The following is a 21,817-nucleotide window of genomic DNA, read 5'->3' on the forward strand; positions in this document are numbered from 1 at the left end:
ATATTAATAGCTTTTTTAAAAAATAGTTATAATCATGAGAAGATGGATAAATGTCAATAAGGATAAAAGGATCTTTAGTGTAAATGGATAGAATGGACCTCAAAAGAAAAAAAAAAGCATTTCAGTCCATGATAAAGAAATCCGGAAGATATGACTCTGGAAAACTAATAATCTACCCATTGCTGCAACATTCCAATAAGATATATGAATTATATATATACATATATCATTTATATTTTTTCAGTCATTTTGCAATCATATCTGAGGCTTAGTGACCCATTTTGGAAGTTTCTCAGCAAAGATACTGAAGTGATTTGCCATTTCCTTTTCCAACTCATTTCATACATGAGGAATTTGAGGCAAACAGGTTGAAGTTGCTTGCCCAGGGTTACACAGAGAGTGAGTGTCTGAGGCCAGATTTGGACTCAGGAAGATGAATCTTCCTGACTCCAGGCTCTGCACTCTATCCACTCTGCCACCTAGCTGCCCATATATGTATGCATATGTATGAACATGTATGTGTGAATATGTGTGTATTTGTGAATGTGAACTGTATGGAAAACCTCTCAACCACAGTTATTATACTTATAAAATTGGGATATGGTATCATAATTGAACCACTCTCAGTGGGTTAATGGGAGGAACAAATATGTTGTTATATATAAAGATTTTTAGTAAAAAACCTTAATTTACTCTATATATCTAGTTATTATAATTCTTTTGTAATATAGGAAATCTTTCTCTAACCCATTTAAGCTAATAAATGAGAAATTTTATGTTGATGCCAAAGGACGTAGGCATTTTACTTAGTGCAAAGATACAAATTGATTTCCAGAATGCCTTTAATAATATACACCTCTAGCAACATTGTTTTAAAGCACCCACCTTTCTAAAAACTATCAAGCATTGAGAAATCTCATTCTGCATCATTTTTGCTTTTTTCTTAGTCCCAATGAAACTATGTATATGAATAAAGATTTGATCTGCTATTTTACTGATAATATGATGTCTTATATAAGGAACATCTCTCTACTAATGGAGGTTCACAAATAAAAATTTGAAAGTTATCTTTGTTACTGATAGGTTAACTTGTTTGCCTAGTATCAAAAAACATTTCACAATGAGCATTATGATGAAAATAGGTCTTCTTCACTCCAACACCTTATCTATCTCCTCTAGAACTTTAAAGTTTTCAAACTGTTTTGCACATTAAGCTATTTTATCCTCACAATACCCTATGAAGTATATGCTATTAGAATCCTCATTTTACAGATAAGAATCAGAGGCTGAATGAGGTTAAGTGATTTGCCCAGTTTTACACACTAGTATATGCTTGAGACAGGAATTGAATCCAAATTTTCCTCATTCTAAGCCTAGCATTTTATCCTCTATGATATACAGATGTTGACACACATCCACACATATAAATGTATTTCAAATTTGTACCTATGTTACTCATACTACAAGTAAAATTTTATAGTTGTTATAAGGAATTGTTACATACTTCTTTAATATACTTATAAGATTTTTGAATTGGTCCCATTTTGTTTAGACTGACTCCAGAGCATTTTCTTATTATGCATTATTTTGATAATTGAATTACTTTTCTTATTCACTTCAAGATGGAAGACAGTTCCAAAAATACTTTGGTAATGATGAAGTGTGGATTATTTCTTTTCTTGTCTTATAAGTACCATTGAAAACAGGTTGAGAATCGAAATGTGTGTATTTTTTTAATTTGTGAGTATATGGAATGAATAATAAAGTTTTCAAATACAGACCAGAGAAGTAATTAGGAAGAGAAAAACATATGAATTTTGAGAATGAAGAAAAAGAAGAAATGCAGGATTCACGATACAAGCCATTTAGGTAATAAATGCTTGAGGGCAGCAATGACATCTTTGTTCCTTAAACTATATATCATGGGATTAAACACTGGTGTCACAATGGTGTAGAAAAGAGAGAGTACTTTGTCCATACCTGACAAACTGTTGGATTTGGGTATTGAATATGTAATGATAGCAGAACCAAAGAATAAGATTACAACTATGAGGTGGGAAGAGCAGGTGGAGAAGGCTTTATATCTCCCAGTGGCTGAGGGCATCTCCAGAATGGTAGTGATGATTTTGATATAGGATCCAAGGATCAAAAGAAATGGAACCATAGCAAACACCACAGCATCAGCATAGATAAAGAACTCATTCATAAATTTGTTACCACATACTAGCTTCAGTAATGGGGGCATATCACAGAAAAGATGATTGAGTTTATTAGATCCACAGAGGGGCAGAGAGAAAATCTGGTATGTCTGCCCTATCACAACTGGCATTGCACTGATCCATGAGCCAACAACCAATTGGATGCAGACTTTGTAATTCATGATGAGAGAGTAATAGAGAGGCTTACAAATGGCCACATAGCGGTCATATGCCATCACAGCCAGGAGCAAACACTCAGTGCCTCCTAACATAAGCAGGAAACAAAGTTGTAGAGCACAGTCCAAGAAAGAAATATGTCTTTTCTTGGTCCAAATATTCATCATCATTCTTGGGAGAGTAACTGATGTGTAGCAAATTTCCAAGAAGGAAAAGTTTCCAAGGAAAAAATACATGGGTGTTTGAAGACTTGGATCAATCTTGGTTATTAGGATGATGAGACCATTCCCCAACAGAATACTCATGTATGTGATTAAGAAAACTCCAAACAGAACCTCTTGGAGTTTGGGTAGGTCAGAAAATCCCAGAAGAATAAATTCCACCACAATTGTGAGATTTCTTCCTACCATGTTTTTTAACTGTTGTATGGGAATATTGACTATGGGTCAAATAAATTACTTCTCTCTTGGTCTTCTGTTTCCTTTCTCTGTAAAATAAGGATGGGAGATTAAATGATCTGCAAATTATCTTCCAAATCTCAGATGCTAAGCTTTAATCTCTTCCTTAACTATTTCAAAACATGAGATATGGTCAATTTATCTCTGCTGTTATTTATTCCATGGTTTACGGTTCTTTCTTGATAACATATTATGTTCTATATTTGAAGATGCATCAAATTCTGACATCCTGCCCACTATGTTGTAAGCTCTTTTCCAATGAGAACATTTTGCATCTGTGATACAATCCAATATCTAACTATCTACCAATATCTACTATTCGATTGCTAACATTCTATGTTTCATGCTATACACTCACTGTCATCTCAAAATTCCATTATTCTAGGCTTCTAGAAAATGGATTTAAATAAAATGCTAGAAACAGAATCTAAAACAAGAATAATATTCCATAAATAAGAATAATATTCCAAAAATGATGATTATGTTTCCAATGAATAAATTAATTTTAATATGAGACATTATTTTTAACAAAATTTGAAGTAGAAAACAGACATAATTGCTACTCCTAAGCAATATTGGCCATTCATATGTTGTACTTTGGCAGCCCACCACACTTTGCTCATACTCTATTTTCTCCTTGTTAAGCTTTTCTCAATCTTTGTTGCTTAACAGCATTCTTGCCTTTCTCCATGTTCCAGATCAGTATTGATGCCCCATCTTGTGGTTCAGTCTTCCCTGAACAAATTTTGTTTCCTTTGAATCCTAAGAACCCTTGATTTGGGTACTGCACATTTGGCACTTAATGAGATTTGTCTGTCCATTCTCCTTATATTCCAATTTATCTTTTTATTCTTGATGAGGTAGTTAATAATCATATATATCCATATATATATATACACACACACATACATGCATATATGTATGTGCACTTATAAACATGGATTTATGTAAATTCAATAGATATTTGAATTTTCATCATTTTAAATTATATTTGTATGTAAAATATTGTAAGTGGCTCCAGCCAAATATGAATAGACAATGAAAATTTGAATTATGAGACTATTTGATTGTACATATTATTTGCGATTATGGGTATCAAATGAATGTCTATAACCTTGTTATATCTTCTCTTAGGGTGTAGATATTTTGAGAACTGAGACTGCTTCTCTCTCTTTTTAAAATTTGCATCTCCAATAGTTAGTGTGGTGCCTAGAAAATGATAGGTGCTTTATTATTGATTAATTGAATTCATCAAGTCCCTACTATATGTAAAAAAAAAACATATTCTAATCACTGAAGATACAAGGATAAAAATTTAAAAAAAAGTCTCTCCCTTCAAGGAGCATACATTCTAATGAAGAACATACTCTTTCTCTCTGTCTCTCTGTCTGTCTGTCTGTCTGTCTCTTTCTCTCTCTCTACACACACACACACACATACATAAGTATGACATATAAAAGCATCTATGTATATGTGTGTGTATTCCTGTTTTTCCCAATATATGTATGTGTGCAGCTAATATGTGTGTATAATGTATACATGTATGTGTATGTGTGCATATGTCTATATAGACATTAGAGGAAACAGGAATACACGTACACACATATACCGGGTGTTCCTAAGGTCTGGACACATAGGAAAAAAATGCATTTTCAAGAAATGAAATGAATGAAATTTTCAACAACATTTTATTGAATTGGAAAATTAACAAAAACATCTTCAATATGATTTCCATCATTGTGATGCAAAAGTTGATGCGCTTTGCAAGATTCACATGAACACCATGCAGTAACTCCACATTGCCATCAATTTTAGCACATTCATTCTTTATATGTTCAATCAAGTGTGTTGCACCTGTGATTTTCATTGAATACACTTTCTCCATTAGCATTCTCCAGAATAAGAAATCTATGGGGATATGGTCTGTTAATATTCCAAATATTTCATGATATGCATTTTTGCCTATGTGTCCAGACTTTAGGGACACCCTGTATACAAAAATGGTTAGATTGCTCAATGGATAGAATGCTGGCCCTGAAATCAGAAGGACTCGAATTAAAATCCAGCCTCAAACACAGCTAGTAAACTCTGTGACCCAGGGCAAGTCACTTAACCCTGTTTGCTTCATTACTCATCTGAAAAATGAACTAGAGAAGGAAATGGCAAACTATTTCAGTGTTTTTGCCAAGAAAACCTCATATGAGGCCATGAAGAGTTGGTCAATACTGAAACAACTGAACAATAACATATACATGTATTTTTTCCATATTATATGCATATTTAAAATGTGTGGAATATATGTGTGTTCATATATGTTTGTGAGTAATGTTTGAAGAAAGAATTAAATCTGAGGGTTCATCATTATCCTCATCATCAATGTCCTATTTCTTTAACTACGTTGTAATTTTACTTGTCTTAAATTTGTGATATGAATATAGAATACGCTCCATAAATATTTGTTAGAAAGTGAAATAGAATTTAGAGTATGATTTCAAAGTTAATGAGAAAGACTTCCTATTCAAATTATACCCAAAATCTAAATAAAATTCTCTTTTCAAATTCATAGTAAATTTTAATTTTAATCAATTTTTTATCCACGTGTAATGAGGGGGATGAAGCAAATATTTTGAAGTTGTTTTCTGGTGCTAACTTCTGAAGTTTTTCACTATCCACTGTCTCTAAAAGAGATCTCAAAAATTTTTATCATGAACACAATCAGCTGATGTTATAAAATCCATATTTTATTGATGTCATATACATGTTCTAGTATACTAATTACTGTATACATTGTAAAATTTCTCCCAAATTAGAAATTTAAAATGAATGAAAAATTAGTGGATGAGAATTTGTTGATGGTAAAAATAATTTTTCCTCTCAACAAAATTTTATGCTTAAAATAATGTTTTAGTGGCAACAGTAAGATTGACTGTGCATTAGAATTTTCCCAAATATTTATGTAAAACCCTATGATATCATGGGTTATGGGTCTGATTCTAATATGAGTGTATTTAGATATTCATTTTAATGGATTTTAAGATTGAATAAAGATACTTCAGATCCAAATAGAAGAGATACATCATTAGCTTCACTTTAAACCATGTTGTTAATTTTCAGTCAAATTGGCTAGTAAATTTGTATCTTCCCTAATGTCAGTTAATTGCTCTTGCAAATTTAATGAAATTCTTAGGTTTATATAGTTTTACTGAATGGATTCAAAGCCTACTAAAAATTTTGAGACTTTTAAATGTGTGGGAAAATTATGTTGTAAAGTGGGTTTCTATAACTGATTCATTTACACCAACAATCTTATAATCCTAAAGAACACAGATGAAATCTGTTTTAAGAGATACTGGTCAATAGTGTCAGATGTTATGTCAACTACATAACTTTCAGCATTCTGTTGAGTAACAAATTTATGCTCATTGGGTATTATTTCCTACATTCAAATCTCTTTCCTTTGTTTAGAAAAGATGAAGGGCAGTTGTGCTTAATCTCATCCTGTGGTATACTTGGTATGCTTCAAAATCTTCCAAATATTGCTTAATGTAACATTAATTTAATTAATTAAGCAATAAGGTAACATTAATGTAGCTTAATGTAACATTAATGTAGCCATCCTTTAAGTCTCTAATCTTAATATCATAGGGTAATAGAAAAATGTACCTGGGGGTCCGAACTCATGCATGTTAACTAATTCTTATCTTATAATCTCTTTATTTATCTTTTATCTCTTCTCTATTAGTTAACAGTTTTCTGTCTTTCCTTCAAAGATCATTTTCCTTGTTAAGAAACACGAAAGCAAAATGAAGCCTGAGCAGCCAGAACATTATGTTACCATGACACAGTCTACTGATAGTGTTCTTCATTACTCTAATTCTTTAAAGCCTCTTCTAGCACTGGTCTAGTAAGCTTTTCTTAAAATATTTCTAATGAGTATTTCTAAATTGAGATTAACTAAAGGAAAGCTTCCAAAGCAGTTCATTGGTTGAATAATTTGAAGGCATGGGAGAGAGGAGATAAACAGAAAGGGATAGAATTTATATTAACCAAAAAGATTAATCATTTTATTTGTCCCACTCTATAATCAATACTTCGTAATTTAATTTTCTATTCCTTGAACACAATTATGAAACTAAAATATGAAAAGTAATGAAAGCACTCTCAGATAAATGTTAATTATTTTTATATTTCTTGGGGAAGGGTTTTTGTTTTGCTTTGGTTGGCAAAGAAAAGCCAAAGGTCATCCCTCAGTAGGGTATCACCCAGTCCTGTACCAGAAATTTCCCTGTCAATGAGATGCTGGTCATAGTTTCACAGGGAAAGAAAAAAAGACCAACATTGACCTTTTCTGATTAAATCAAGCTACAAAGGGATCTTTTGCTATAGTGCATATAGTCAATAGGAGCACTCCAAATAGGATTTTCATGACTTTGTTTCCTTTGTTACAGGGAAGTTTTAAGGGAATCAGATGTCTCATATTTGAAATATCTTGACAAAAATGAGTATCCATACAAGAAAATACAGTTGTCAATTAACTTTTTAATTAGACTGTCATGTTAAGTAAATGGAATATTCCTAGATTTGTATCATAAATGCAGAATCATACTTAATGACTTTGGATATTTTCTTTTTCTCCAATGGATATATTTTCCTTTGGCACAAATGAGACAAGAACGACCAATATTTTTGTCCTTTATATTCCACACACAACATATTTGCCTTATTATATTTCTTGTGATTAATTGTGATACTTTTCAATGTGAGTATTAGCAAAGCAATATTTTATTTTAAAATAAAGTTCTACACTTTTCAAAATGCTTTCAAATTAGGATCTTATTGGTTTCATGTCTGAAAACTACAAGTTATCTTTAAACAACATTGCTCTCATGTTCATGAGAAATTTATCACAACTCAAATTCATGCTCCTCTTGACTTGGCTGAATCTCAATGGCCAGGCAGGATCTTGACATCAAGACCCTCTATTGATAGATAACCCACACGTGAGAGATCCTGAGGCTATAACTAAAAAAGGCCAGACTTACCTTTCTCAGTTCAGGTCCAATAACATTCAGGGGCTTCTTACAAAGATTAAATTATGTTTTTAATACACATTGGCATACAAACAGCACCAGAGAAGGCATTTTAAATATTATCTGAGGTTTGTTCCTCACAAAAGTTCCATGGCACAAATTTAAAAGTATAAATATCCCCATTTTACAGATGAGGAATACGTGACTCGTTGGCAGTAAATTAACTGTCTCAATGCCACAAAAATTCTGTTAGGAGAACTTGAATTAGACCTCCACTCAAATTATAATATGCCATGTCGATTCTCAAGAACTATACATCCACATCAGGAGCCAGACCTCTCTCAAAAAAATTTTAGATCTTTATTTAGAAATAAACCCTTTTTTCTGCTCTGTGGGGACAGTTCCTTTCTTATGCCCCATCTTGGTTTTTAGTAACGTGCCAGGACTTATGAACAAGTCCATTTCACTATATATTCTTAATGAGGTAGCACACCATAGCCAAATACTCTTGGGTTTTGAGTCTGGGGACCATAGACCTAGTCTTGGATTGGCCACTTACTGGGACCAACTAAAATGTTGTTAAGGCACTCATTGCTTTATATGTCTCAGTTTCATTGTGTACATGATTTGCATGATGGTACTTGCACTCCCTGTCTCATAGGTTTATTGTTTAAAAAGAGTTTTAAATATTATATTATTAATTACATGAGGTATAATTAATAATATGATCTTTTAAAAACATTTTATTATTGCTATATTTTAATGAAGATGAAGATGATGATAATTCAATATTTCAAGATGGCCTCCAGAAATCAAAGTTTACAGGGAAGAACTTGTTTACAGCAATTAGTTCATATGCAATGTCATTTGTCATACACTTTCTTCTATCCACTCTGCTAAAGGTGCTAATGATGTCATGTATACCTCCATAGGATGAGTTTATACACTATTGCTTTCATTAAACTATAAATCTATTTTTCAAAAGTTCATAAGACATTACATAAAAAAGAATAAACCATTTCATTGGGATTCCTATATGAAATATAAAATAATAATTCTAATGATGACTATCCCATTCAGAATATTTTCTGAAAACCTATGATTTTAGAAAGTATCAAGGTTGATCCCAAAGTAGGGAATTGGTATGTCATCAACCTCAGAAGTAGGGAACAGTAGATCTGTGTATCTAATTCAGTTAATCAGTCTCAAAAACAGTTGTTTTGACATCACATTATGTTGTAAATGCAATGCCTCATCCTTCCTAATCCTGAGGGCAGAATTTTACTTTTATTTTTAAGATCAAAAAAGGAAGAGTGGATGATCAATTATATTCTGGATTTTTTTCAGTGAACTAAATGGGATATCATTGCAATTACTATTCCTTTAGATTTAATGTCCTGAGGACCATTGCACAAGTAGATGTACGAAAGGTTCTGTACTTCAATTCTAAGCAGATCCACATCATAGAAAGATCCTCTGATGATGAAGGTGTCAGATAAAGGCTGAGCAACCCAAATTCACACAGAAGATTCAAAGCTGTCCGAGGTGTAATAATAATGAATAACAGCTACGATAATAACCTGCATTATGTAATGCCTGATGGGGCTGACATATCAATTGTAAAACTTCAGGAAGACTCAGAATTCTTTCCTTCTTCACTTTTATATTTCATCATCCTTGTCTCTACCAGTATGTGACTTTAAATGTGTTTCACTGTACCAAAACAGCTTCTAGGCAGTACTTGTAGTCTAAAGCCTTCGCACTTATCAAGTGCTTTTTTTAAAATCAACTTGTTTATCTTTCTGTCCAAGATATTTACTGTCTACACTTCAGAAAATATTTATGGAAACCTCACTGAACTTTTTACTGAGTTACAAAATCTAGTTTGGTTTTTTTTTTTGGTTGTTGTTGGTGGTGGGCTCATTTTCTGTTTCATTTTATGACACTTTTCAATCAACAGGGATTTACTTTCCCTCTTCTCCCCTCCAAATTAGGTGAAAAAAAAAACAGAAACAAATATTCATAGTAAAACAAAATATATTTCCCCTGACAATTTCCCCTGTAAGTCCAACCATCCCAAACTCTTAAGTTATGATTTGCATCCAGGAGGAAGTAGAAATAGAACTTAATGAGACATTGGAGAAGGTATAAAATGCAGAATTCAGGAAGCCTTGTTCTTCTCTAAACAGAGAACAGCATATTGGGAAAAAAACTAGAAAGATTATCAAAGCTGACCTGAAACATTTGGGGTTATATTTAACAATGTGTATTGGAGCAACCTCTCCTTCTATCTTTCTACTCACCTCTCTCCATTTCTCATCTCTTCTCTTCTCCTCTCTTCTCTTTTCTTTTTTCTCTCTCTCCCTCTGTCTCATACATATATATTTTACTATTCACAGCTCTAACATTCACCATAGTGAATATATAATATTTTTTAGTTACACATTTATTAATTCATTAACATACGCATTCAAAATGTAGAGAAAATATTCCTTGACTATAGAAAAGAGCAGCCAACAGAGAAAAGCCCTGGAGTCAATGTCATATGAGGATTTTCCTAAGGAATCACAGATATTTAGGCTGATGAATGAAGTCGTAGGGGGAAAAGGTCAGCTACCCAAGTATCTGAATGACAGCCAAATAAAAAAGATTGAAACTAATGGTGGCAAAACAAAATAGAGGTATTTATATGTTATAAATCTTTAAAAAACCTATATTTCTCAAAATGTTTAAATAAAAAAGGTCTTCATTTTTTTCCACCTACTTGATGTATTTTATTTGTCACTGATCACATAAGGTTTTAATGTATGTTATTAACACTTTAAATTATAAAAACACATTTTTATCAGATGGGATCATGTGATAAAGCATAAATTTCAATACCTGTTTAATTTATCCACATCCAGCCTTGATTAGAGTCCATAGATATTTATTAAAGATTGACAGCTGCTTTAGCATGTTTACCTCTATTACTTGTAATTATTTCTTAAGAATACTTATGATGATGTACGACGATGGGTCATCCTGCAGCATTCCATTTCCATTTTGGAATTTATATAATTCTATAACAATTCTACTTATTAGTATACTAATAAATATAAGCATGACAATCCCTGTGATGAGAATAAAGTTTCTAGAAATGCTATAAGTAAACTATTTAACTATAAACTATAAAAAATATAAGGAAACAATTTAAAAATGTTCTGGGATGTATGTTTTGGGGTCTGAAGAATATTGAGATCCTTTAAGCTTTTCTGGACTTCATGTGACAATAGCTTTGGAATATCTTTGAAAAAAAGTGAGTTTCATAGCTAATACAATATTCCATATATGTATATAGCATTTTAAGTTCTTCAGTCATTTTATTCACTGTCTTGCCTATTACAAGGATTTTTTTCATTGCCACAGTTAGTGGCTAAAACAGAGACACAACATTTCTTATTGCTGTTCTTCCAACTTCAAGAAGTCTAACTCATATTATAAATAAATTATTAATAAGCTCTCTAGCTGCTATGTCCTTCTGAACTCATTGTTTTTGTTTCTTAGCTTGCTTATTTTTAAATTATGATTAATTAAACTACTTGAACAATGTTTTATTAGTTCCAGGAATACTTTTCTTGTTTTCTTTTTCAAAGATACTTATAGATGTGCTTTATTGGAAGTGATCTTGTTTCATTTTGGACTTGCATGATATTTGAAATTCTTGACTTTTCCCACACTAGCCCCTGGACTAAGTTATCTTGCTTGTCATTGATAGTCATTGAAATGTGCTCTTAGAACTATATGTTTTTTTCCGCTTTCTTTTTTTTTTTTAATTTCATCTTTTACTGAGGGTCTTTGAATTCAATGAAATGTTGAAATGATTCACCAATCACAATGAAAGACTTAAAAAGATCAAAGTTAAACTACAGAATCCTAAAGATGAGTGAACAGTAAACTTCAATTATTTCAACCTCAAGGCAATAATCTACTAGAGGCTATTGCTCTAATAAATAATATCTTAGTTTCACATGAAAATCATCTATTTTCCTTATGTTCAAAAATATGCACTATTTTTATAGTGTCCACAGTACATTTGAATGGAATTTCTCTTTCTATCTCTTGCTGTTGGGCTTTGTTAGTAATGTATAGGAATGCTGAGGATTCATGACATAACAAGAGATAGAGAGCATGACAAAATACAAAATGGATAATTTTGATTATGTTAAATGGAATTTTTTTTGCATGAAAAATCAATGCAACAAAGATTAGGAGGGAAGCAGAAAACTGGGAGAACATCTTTCCAACCAGTGTCTCTGATAAAGGCCTCATCTCTAAAATATACAGGGAACTGAGCGAAATTTATTGGAATACCAGTCATTCCCCAATTGAGAAATGGTCAAAGGATATGCACAGGCAGTTTTCAGAGAAAGAAATTAAAAATATCTATAGGCATATAAAATGCTCAAAATCACTACTGATTAGAAAAATGCAAATCAAAACAACTCTTAGGTACCACATCTCTCCTGTCAGATTGGCTAAAATGACAAAACAGGAAAATGACAAATGCTGGAGAGGATGTGGGAAAATTGGAACATTGTTACATTGCTGATGGAGTTGTGAACTGATCCAGCCATTCTGGAGAGCAATTTGGAACTATGCCCAAAGGCTATAAAAATGTTCATAACCTTTGACCCAGCAATACCACTTCTGAGGTTGTATCCCAAAGAGATCACACAAGTGGGAAAAGGACCCATATGCACAAAAATATTTATAGCGGCTCTTTTTGTAGTAGCTAAGAATTGGAAATCAAGCGAATGCCCATCAATTGGGAAATGGCTACCTGGCTAGATTTTGCTCTTTGTTTTCAAAGTGATTGGATATCTGACTTGGATTCATCTTTTTTTAAAAAAAATATTTTTATGTACACATGCAATTATGATATTGTACATGTGCAACCAGCAAAAAGTAACCAATAAGGTAGGATGATTTAATGATGAAATGATGAAATGCAAATGTAATCATAGCCAAGGAAGAAGAAAGATTTTTTTTGTCAGTCAACAAGTATTTAATATTTTTACTTTTCAACACAGACTTCCAAAAGATTTCAAGTTACAAATTTTGTCCCCATTTTTACCATCCCCCAACCCTAAGATGGCATAAATTTTTATTGCCCCTTTCCCCAGTCTGTCTTCCCTTCTATCACCTCACTCCACAGCCCCCCATCCCCTTGCCCCTTACTTTCTTATAGGGCAAGATAGATTTCTATACCCCATTGCCTGTATATCTTATTTCCCAGTTGCATGTTAAAAAACAACTTTATTTTAAACATTTATTTTTGGAATTTTGAGTTCCAAATTCTCTCTCTTCTTCCCTCCCCACACACCCTCTGTGAGAAAGCAAGCAATTCAACACAGGCCATAGATTTATCATTAAGCAAAACACTTCCATAATAATCATGTAGTGAAAAATTTAACTATATTTCCCTCCATCCTATCCTGTCCCACTTTATTCACTTTTCTCCCTTGACCCTGTCCCTTGTCAAAAGTGTTTGCTTTTGACTTCCTCCCACTCAAACTGCCCCCCTTTTATCAACCCACATCCCCTTCCCCCCTGCTTTCCTTTAGGGTAAGATACCAAATTGAATTTGTATTTTATTCCCTCTTTAAGTCAAATACAGTGAGTACAAGATTCGATCATTCGCTTTCACCTGCCCCCTCTTTTGTTCCGTTATAATTTTTTTTTCTTGCCACTTTTATTTGAGATAATTTATCCATTCTATCTCTGCCTTTCTCCTCTCAATATATTCCTCTCTCACCCCTTAATTTTATTTTTTAGATATCATCCCTTCATATTCACCTCACTCTGTGCCTTCTGTATATGTATATACAATGTGTGTGTGTATATATATATATATATACACACACACATATATATATGTATGTATGTATATGTATATTCCCTTCAACTACCGTAATACTGAGAAATGTCTCATAAGTTACAAATATCATATTTCCATGTAGGAATGTAAACAAAATTATTCAACCTTAGTAAGTACCTTTTCCTGTTTACCTTTTCTTGCTTCCCTTGATTTTCATGTTTGAAAGTCAAAATTTCTATCAGCTCTGGTATTTTCATTGAGAATCTTTGAAATTCCCCTAATTTATTGAAAATCCATATTTTGCCCTGGTATATTATACTCAGTTTTTCTGTGTAGGTGATTCTAGCTCCTTTTACCTCCAAAATATCATATTCCAAGCCCTTTGATCCCTTAATGTAGAAGCTGCTAGATTTTGTGTTTTCCTGATTGTGTTTCCACAGTACTCAAATTGTTTCTTTCTGGCTGCTTGCAATATTTTCTCCTGGACCTGGGAACTCTGGAATTTGATGACATTATTCCTAAGAGTTTTCTTTTGGGATTTTTTTTCTTTTTTTCCCCAGATTTCTTATTTATTTAATATTTTTAGTTTTCAGCATTGATTTTCAGAAGAGTTTGAATTACAAATTTTTGCTCCATTTCTACCCTCCCCCACTCCAAGATGGCATATATTCTGATTACTCCATTCCCCAATCAGCCCTCCCTTCTGTCACCCCACTCCCTCCATCCCCTTTTCCCTTACTTTCCTGAAGGTCAAAATAGACTCCTATGCCCCATTGCTTGTATATCTTATTTCCCAGTAGCATGCAAAACCTTTTTTTTTGAACATCTGCTTTTAAAACTTTGAAATCCAAATTCTCTCCCTCTTCCCTCCCCACACAGCCTCCCTAAGAAGGCAAGCAATTCAACATAGGCCACATGTGTATCATTATGTAAAACCCTTCCACAATACTCATGTTGTAAAAGACTAACTATGTGGCTCCTTCCTATCCTATCCCCCTTTATTCAGTTTTCTCCCTTGACCCTGTCCCTTTTCAAAAGTGTTTGCTTTTGATTACCTCACCCAATCCACCCTCCCTTCTGTCACACCCCTTTTTTATCACTTTCTTCCTTCTTTCCTGGGGGGTAAGGTAACTGATTGAGTGTGTATTTTATTCCATTCTCAGGTCAAATCCTATGAGAGCAAGATTCACTCATCCCCCCTCACCTGCCCCCTCTTCCTTTCCTACAGAACTGCTTTTTCTTTCCACTTTCATGTGAGATAATTTACCCCATTCTCTATCTCCCTTTCTCCTTCTCTCAATATATTCTTCTCTCATTCCTTAATTTGATTTTTCAGATATCCCTTCATATTCAACTCACCCTGTGCCCTCTCTCTCTCTCTCTCTCTCTCTCTCTCTCTCTCTCTCTCTCTCTCTCTCTGTATATATATATATATATATATATGTCTCATGAATTATACACATCATCTTTCCATGCGGGAATGTAAACAAAATAGTTCCACTTTAGTAAGTCCCTTATGATTTCTCTGTCTTTTTTATCTTTTCATGATTCTCTTGATTCTTGTATTTGAAAGTCAAATTTTCTATTAATCTCTGGTCTTTTCACTGAGAAAGCTTGAAAGTCCTCTATTTTGTTGAAAATCCATATTCTGCCTTGGAGCCTGATATTCAGGTTTTCTGGGTAGGTGATTCTTGGTTTTAATCCTAGCTCCATTGACCTCTGCAATAGCATATTCCAAGCCCCTCAATCCCTTAATGTAGAAGCTGCTAGATCTTGTACTATTTTGATTGTGTTTCCACAATACTCAAATTGTTTGTTTCTCACTGCTTTCAGTATTTTCTCCTTGATCGGGGACCTCTGGAGTTTGGCAACAATATTCCTAGGAGTTTTCTTTTTGGTATCTTTTTCAGGAAGTGATTGGTGGATTCTTTCAATTTCTATTTTACCCTCTACCTCTAGAATATCAGGGCAATTCTCCTTGATAATTTCTTGAAAGATGATATCTAGGCTCTTTTTTGATCATGACTTTCAGGTAGTGCAATAATTTTTAAATTATCTCTCCTGGATTGATTTTCAAGGTCGGTGGTTTTTCCAATGAGATATATCACATTGTCTTCCATTTTTTCATTCCTTTGGTTCTGTTTTATAATATCCTGATTTCTCATAAAGTCACTAGCTTCCACTTGCTGCCATCTAATTTTTTTTTAAATGCAATTTATTTATTTAACATATTTGGTTTTCAGCATTGATTTTCACAACATTTTGAATTACAAATTTTCTCCCCATTTCTACCCTCCCCCCCACTCCAAGATGGCTTATATTCTGGTTGCCCTGTTCCCCAGTCAGCCCTCCCCTCTATCACCCCCCTCCCCTCTCATCCCCTTTTCCCTTCCTTTCTTGTAGGGCAAGATAAATTTCTACGCCCCATTGCCTGTGTATCTTATTTTTTAGTTGCATACAAAAACTTTTTTTGTTTTTGAACATCTGATTTTAAAACTTTGAGTTCCAAATTCTCTTCCCTCTTCCCTTCCCACCCACCCTCCCTAAGAAGTTGAGCAATTCAACCTAGGCCACACATATATCATTATGTATAACCCTTCCACAATACTCATGTTGTGAAAGGCTAACTACATTTTGCTCCTTCCCAACCCATCCCACTTTATTGAATTTTCTCCCTTGACCCTGTCCCCTTTCCAAAGTGTTTGTTTTGATTACCTCCACCCCCATCTGCCCTCCCCTCCATCATCCCCCCGCCTTTTATTTTTTTTTTTTTATCTTCCTCCCTCTTCTTTCCTGTGGGGTAAGATACCCAACTGAGTATGTATGGTATTCCCCCTCAGGCCAAATCTGATGAGAGCAAGGTTCACTCATTCCCCCCTCACCTGCCCTCTCCCCTCCTCCCATAGAACTGCTTCCTCTTGCCACCTTTATGCGAGATAATCCACCCCATTCTATCTCTCCCTGTCTCCCTCTCTCAGTATGTTACTCTCTCATCCCTTAATTTCATTTTATTTCTATTAGATATCTTCCCTTCATCTTCAACTCACCCTGTGTCTGCTCTCTCTCTTTTACATATATATATATATATATATATATAAACACATATATACATACACATACATACACATACATACATATACACATAGATACATACATACATACACATTCACTTATATATATACATAAACATATATATATATATATATATATATATATATATATACATGCATATTCCCTTCAACTACCCTAATACTGAGGTCTCATGAATCATACTCATCATCTTTCCATGTAGGAATGTAAACAAAACAGTTCAACTTTAGTAAGTCCCTTGCAATTTCCGTTTCTTGATTACCTTTTCATGCTTCTCTTGATTCTTGTGTTTGAAAGTCAAATTTTCTATTCAGTTCTGGTCTTTTCACTGAGAAAGCTTGAAAGTCCTCTATTTTATTGAAAATCCATATTTTGCCTTGGAACATGATACTCAGTTTTGCTGGGTAGGTGATTCTAGGTTTTAATCCTAGCTCCATTGACCTCCGGAATATCGCATTCCAAGCCCTTCGATCTCTTAATGTAGAAGCTGCCAGATCTTGGGTTATTCTGATTGGGTTTCCACAATACTCAAATTGTTTCTTTCTGGCTGCTTGCAATATTTTCTCCTTGATCTGGGAGCTCTGGAGTTTGGCAACAATATTCCTAGGAGATTTCTTTTGGGGATCTATTTGAGGAGGCGATCGTTGGATTCTTTCAATTTCTATTTTGTCCTGTGGCTCTAGAATATCAGGGCAGTTCTCGTTGATAATTTCCTGAAAGATGGCATCTAGGCTCTTTTTTTGATCATGGCTTTCAGGTAGTCCAACAATTTTTAAATTATCTCTCCTGGATCTATTTTCCAGGTCAGTGGTTTTTCCAAGGAGATATTTCACATTGTCTTCCATTTTTTCATTCCTCTGGTTCTGTTTTATAATATCCTGATTTCTCATAAAGTCACTAGCTTCCACTTGCTCCAATCTAATTTTTAAAGTAGTATTTTCTTCAGTGGTCTTTTGGACCTCCTTTTCCATTTGGCTAATTCTGCCTTTCAAGGCATTCTTCTCCTCATTGGCTTTTTGGAGCTCTTTTGCCATTTGAGTTGGTCTGTTTTTTAAGGTGTTGTTTTCTTCAGTGTATTTTTCAGTATTTTTTTGGGTCTCCTTTAGCAAGTCATTGACTTGTTTTTCATGGTTTTCTCACATCCTTCTCATTTCTCTTCCCAATTTTTCCTCTACTTCTCTAACTTGCTTTTCCAAATCCTTTTTGAGTTCTTCTATGGCCTGGGGCCAGTTCATGTTTTTCTTGGAGGCTTTGGTTGTAGGCTCTATGACTTTGTTGTCTTCTTTAGGCTGTATGTTTTGGTCTTCTTTGTCACCAAAGAAAGAATCCAAAGTCTGAGACTGAATCTGGGCGCGTTTTTGCTGCCTGGCCATATTCCCAACCAACTAACTTGACCCTTGAGTTTTTCAGTGGGGTATGACTGCTTGTAGACTAACGAGTTCTATGTTCTACGTTTGGGGGGGAGGTGCCAGCTCTGTCAGAGTCGCACTCCTCCTTCCCCAAGGACCCCCAGTCCAGGCTGGACTTAGATCTTCAGCAGGCTATTGCACTCCTGCTCTGATCTGCCACTTAATTCCTCCCACCAGGTGGGCCTGGAGCCGGAAGTAACAACAGCTGTAGCTGCCCCACCTCCGTTGACCCCGGGGCTGGAAGCCGAACCGCGAACTCCTTCCACTCCCGCAGCTTTTCCCACTAACCTTCTCTGCAGTCTTTGGTGTTTGTGGGTCGAGGGGGGACTGGTAACTGCCGCAGCTCACATATTCAGGGCGCTAGGGCCCCCTCCGCCCGGCTTCTGGTCTGGATCGTCCACGCCGCTCAGGCTGGGCTCTGCTCCACTCCGTTCCCAGCTCCCAGCTCCGTGTGGAATAGACCTCACCCAGAGACCATCCAGGCTGTCCTGGGCTGGAGCCCTGCTTCCCTCTGCTGTTCTGTGGGTTCTGCCGTTCTAGAATTGGTTCAGAGCCATTTTTTATAGGTTTTTGGAGGGACTCGGGTACGGAGCTCACTCTAGTCCGTGCTTACCAGCCGCCATCTTGGCTCCGCCCCCCTGCCATCTAATTTTTAAGGTAGCATTTTCTTCAGTGGTCTTTTGGACCTCCTTTTCCATTTGGATAATTCTGCCTTTCAAGGAATTCTTCTCCTCATTGGCTTTTTGGAGCTCTTTTGCCATTTGAGTTAGTCTATCTTTTAAGGTGTTGTTTTCTTCAGTATTTTTTTGGGTCTCCTTTAGCAAGTCATTGACTTGTTTTTCATGGTTTTCTCATATCCTTCTCATTTCTCTTCCCAGTTTTTCCTCTACTTCTGTAAATTGCTTTTTCAAATCCTTTTTGAGCTCTTCTGTGACCTGAGACCAATTTGTGTTTTGCTTGGAGGGTTTTAATGTACACTCTTTGACTTTGTTGACTTCTTCTGGCTGTATATTTTGGTCTTCCTTGTAACCAAAGAAAGTTTCCAAAGTCTGAGTCTGAATATGAGTCAGTTTTAGATGCCTGGCCATGTTTCCAGCCAGACACTTGACACTTGAGTTTTTCATCGGGGTATGATGGCATGTAGAGAAGAGAGTACTCTGTCCCAAGCTTGAGGGTTTGCACTGTTGTTTTCAGAGTTATTTCTACACAGCAAGCTCTACCACACCTAAATTCCACCCCAGGAACTGCCAACCCAGACTGCAACTCAGACCTAAACAGGTTCTGCAATCCTACTCTGAGCCACCACTTAATTCCTCCCACCAGGTGGGCCTGAGGCCAGAAGCAACTGCAGTTGTATTTCTGTAGCTGCACCACCCCAGGGCACTGGCCAAACCGTGAACTCCTTTCACTCTGGAGCCCTGTTTCCCTCTGCTATTTTGTGGGTTCTGAAGTTCTAGAATTTGTTCAGAGCCATTTTTATAGGTGTTTGGAGGGTCCTCGGGGGGAGCTTTAGGCAAGTCCCTGCTTTCCAGTTGCCATCTTGGCTCCATCTCCTGGGGATCTTTCTCAAGAGGTGATGGGTGGATTCCTTCAAATTCCATTTTACCCTCTGGCTCCAGAATATCAGGGAAATTTTCCTCGATAATTTCTTGAAAGATGATGTCTAGGATCTTTTTTTGATCATGTCTTTCAGGTAGTCCAATATTTTTTTTTAAATTAACTCTCCTGGATCTATTCTTCAAGTCCGTGATTTTTCCAATGAGATATTTCACATTGTCTTTTATTTTTTTTCATTCTTTTGTTCTGTTTGATATTTTCTGAATTTCACCTGAAGTCACTAGCCTCCAGTTGCTCCATTCTAATTTTTAAGGCAGTATTATTTTCAGTTGTCTTTTGGACCTACTTTTCCATCTGGCTAATTCTGCCTTTCCCGGCATTCTTTACTTCACTGGATTTTTGGAGCTCTTTTGCCACTTCGGTTAGTGCATTTTTTAAGGTGTTAATTTCTTTAGTACTTTTTGGGTCTCTTTAGAAAGTCGCTGACTTGTTTTTCATAATTTTCTTGTATCGCTCTTGGTTATGTTTCCAATTTTTCCTTCACTTCTCTTACTTGATTTTCCAAATCCCTTTTGAGCTCTTCCATTGCCAGAGACCAATTCATATTTTTCTTGAAGCTTTTGGTGTAGGATCTTTGACTTTGTTGACTTCTTCTGGCTGCATATTTTGATCTTCTTTGTCACCAAAGAAAGATTCTAGAGTCTGAGTCCTTTTACACTGCTTGCTCATCTTCCCACCGAATTACTTGACTTTTGAGCTTTTTGTCAGGGCATAACTGCTTTCAGAGTGAAGAGTGTTTTGTCCCAAGCTTCAGGGGTTTTGAGCTGCTGAGGTGGTATGATGCTACTTTCTTGGTCTGTGCTCTGGCCTGTGAGTGCAGGCACTCTTTTCTGCTGTGTAACCATCAGGAGGACTTCCCCACAGCCATCATAAAGCTCTGGCACACCAGTGTCCCTCCTCCCCCAAGAACCACCAACCACGACTGTGACCCAGATCCAAGCAAGACAAGGCAGAAGAACCTTTCCTCAGAGCCAGCAAAGTGATCTCTGCACTCTGCTCTCATTAGCCTCTTGAGTCCTTGCACCATGTGGACCTGGGGCTGGAAGTAGCTGCTACTGCTGCCACCACTGCCACTGCAGCCAACTCCCCCACCCCAAGACTGTGGCTGGACCACACAGTTCCATCACCCAGATCCAGCACTTTTCCCATTCACATGTTCCATGGTGTTTGGCCTTTGTGGATTAAGAAGTCTGGTAACTGCCACAGTTCAGTGATTCAGGGATCCAAGACCTGCTCAGTCTAGTCTATTCCATGCCTAGTCTGTCCTGGCATGGCTCACATTGGGTTCTTCTCTACTCCCAGTCCCTTCCCAGCAACTATCCATACTATCTTGGGATAGAGATTTGTTTCTCTCTATTATTTTGTGGGTTCTGTAGCTCTAGAATTTGTTGAGTCATTTTTACAGGTGTTTTGAGAGATTTGGTGGAGAGCTTAAGTGAGTCCCTGTTTTCAAGCCTCTGTCTTGGCTCTGCTCCCCTTTTTCACTTTCTTAGAGGAAGATCTGTTCTAGAAGCAATGGAATTAAATACACAACAAAAGAAAGAAATGAAACACATGTGCATGTCACAAAATCCAGCAAGTCTAGTTAAAATAGGGATCTAGTTAAATCTGGAACGACTAGGTAAATCTGTTTTCATTCATTCAAAGTCAAATGTTGTCAGTGAATTGTCAGAAGTAAATATACAATACTATAACAAAACGGAAAAATTCTTAAAGGGTTACCTGTCCTAGATAATTCACATAACACTATCAATAAAGATAAATGGTTTTTTTTATTTGTTTTTGTTTAGTCACATTATATCGAATGAGGCCACATTGGCAGGATTTCCTCACACAGAGGAATACATCTTCCATTCCCGTTTTAAAGAGACTTTATTTATGGCTTGAATGTGTCCACTGCACATTTCTTCCTTTTAGCAACCTTACCTTTTTTCAAAATTCACCTGACATATGACTTCTCACATAATGCATTTCTAGA

At 35.5% G+C, this 21,817-nt stretch overlaps 1 protein-coding gene across 1 annotated transcript; it reads right to left on the minus strand.

The window, feature by feature from the left end:
- Positions 1–1,849: 1,849 nt before the first annotated feature.
- Positions 1,850–2,803, minus strand: LOC118855056 (olfactory receptor 10AG1-like). Its single transcript, XM_036765183.1, has one exon. It carries the CDS (start codon positions 2,783–2,785, stop codon positions 1,850–1,852), a length of 936 nt encoding a protein of 311 aa, XP_036621078.1. The 5' UTR covers positions 2,786–2,803.
- Positions 2,804–21,817: the final 19,014 nt, after the last annotated feature.

Source organism: Trichosurus vulpecula, chromosome 6 (genome assembly GCF_011100635.1).
Source record: "Trichosurus vulpecula isolate mTriVul1 chromosome 6, mTriVul1.pri, whole genome shotgun sequence".
Classification (NCBI taxonomy): Eukaryota; Metazoa; Chordata; class Mammalia; order Diprotodontia; family Phalangeridae; genus Trichosurus; species Trichosurus vulpecula.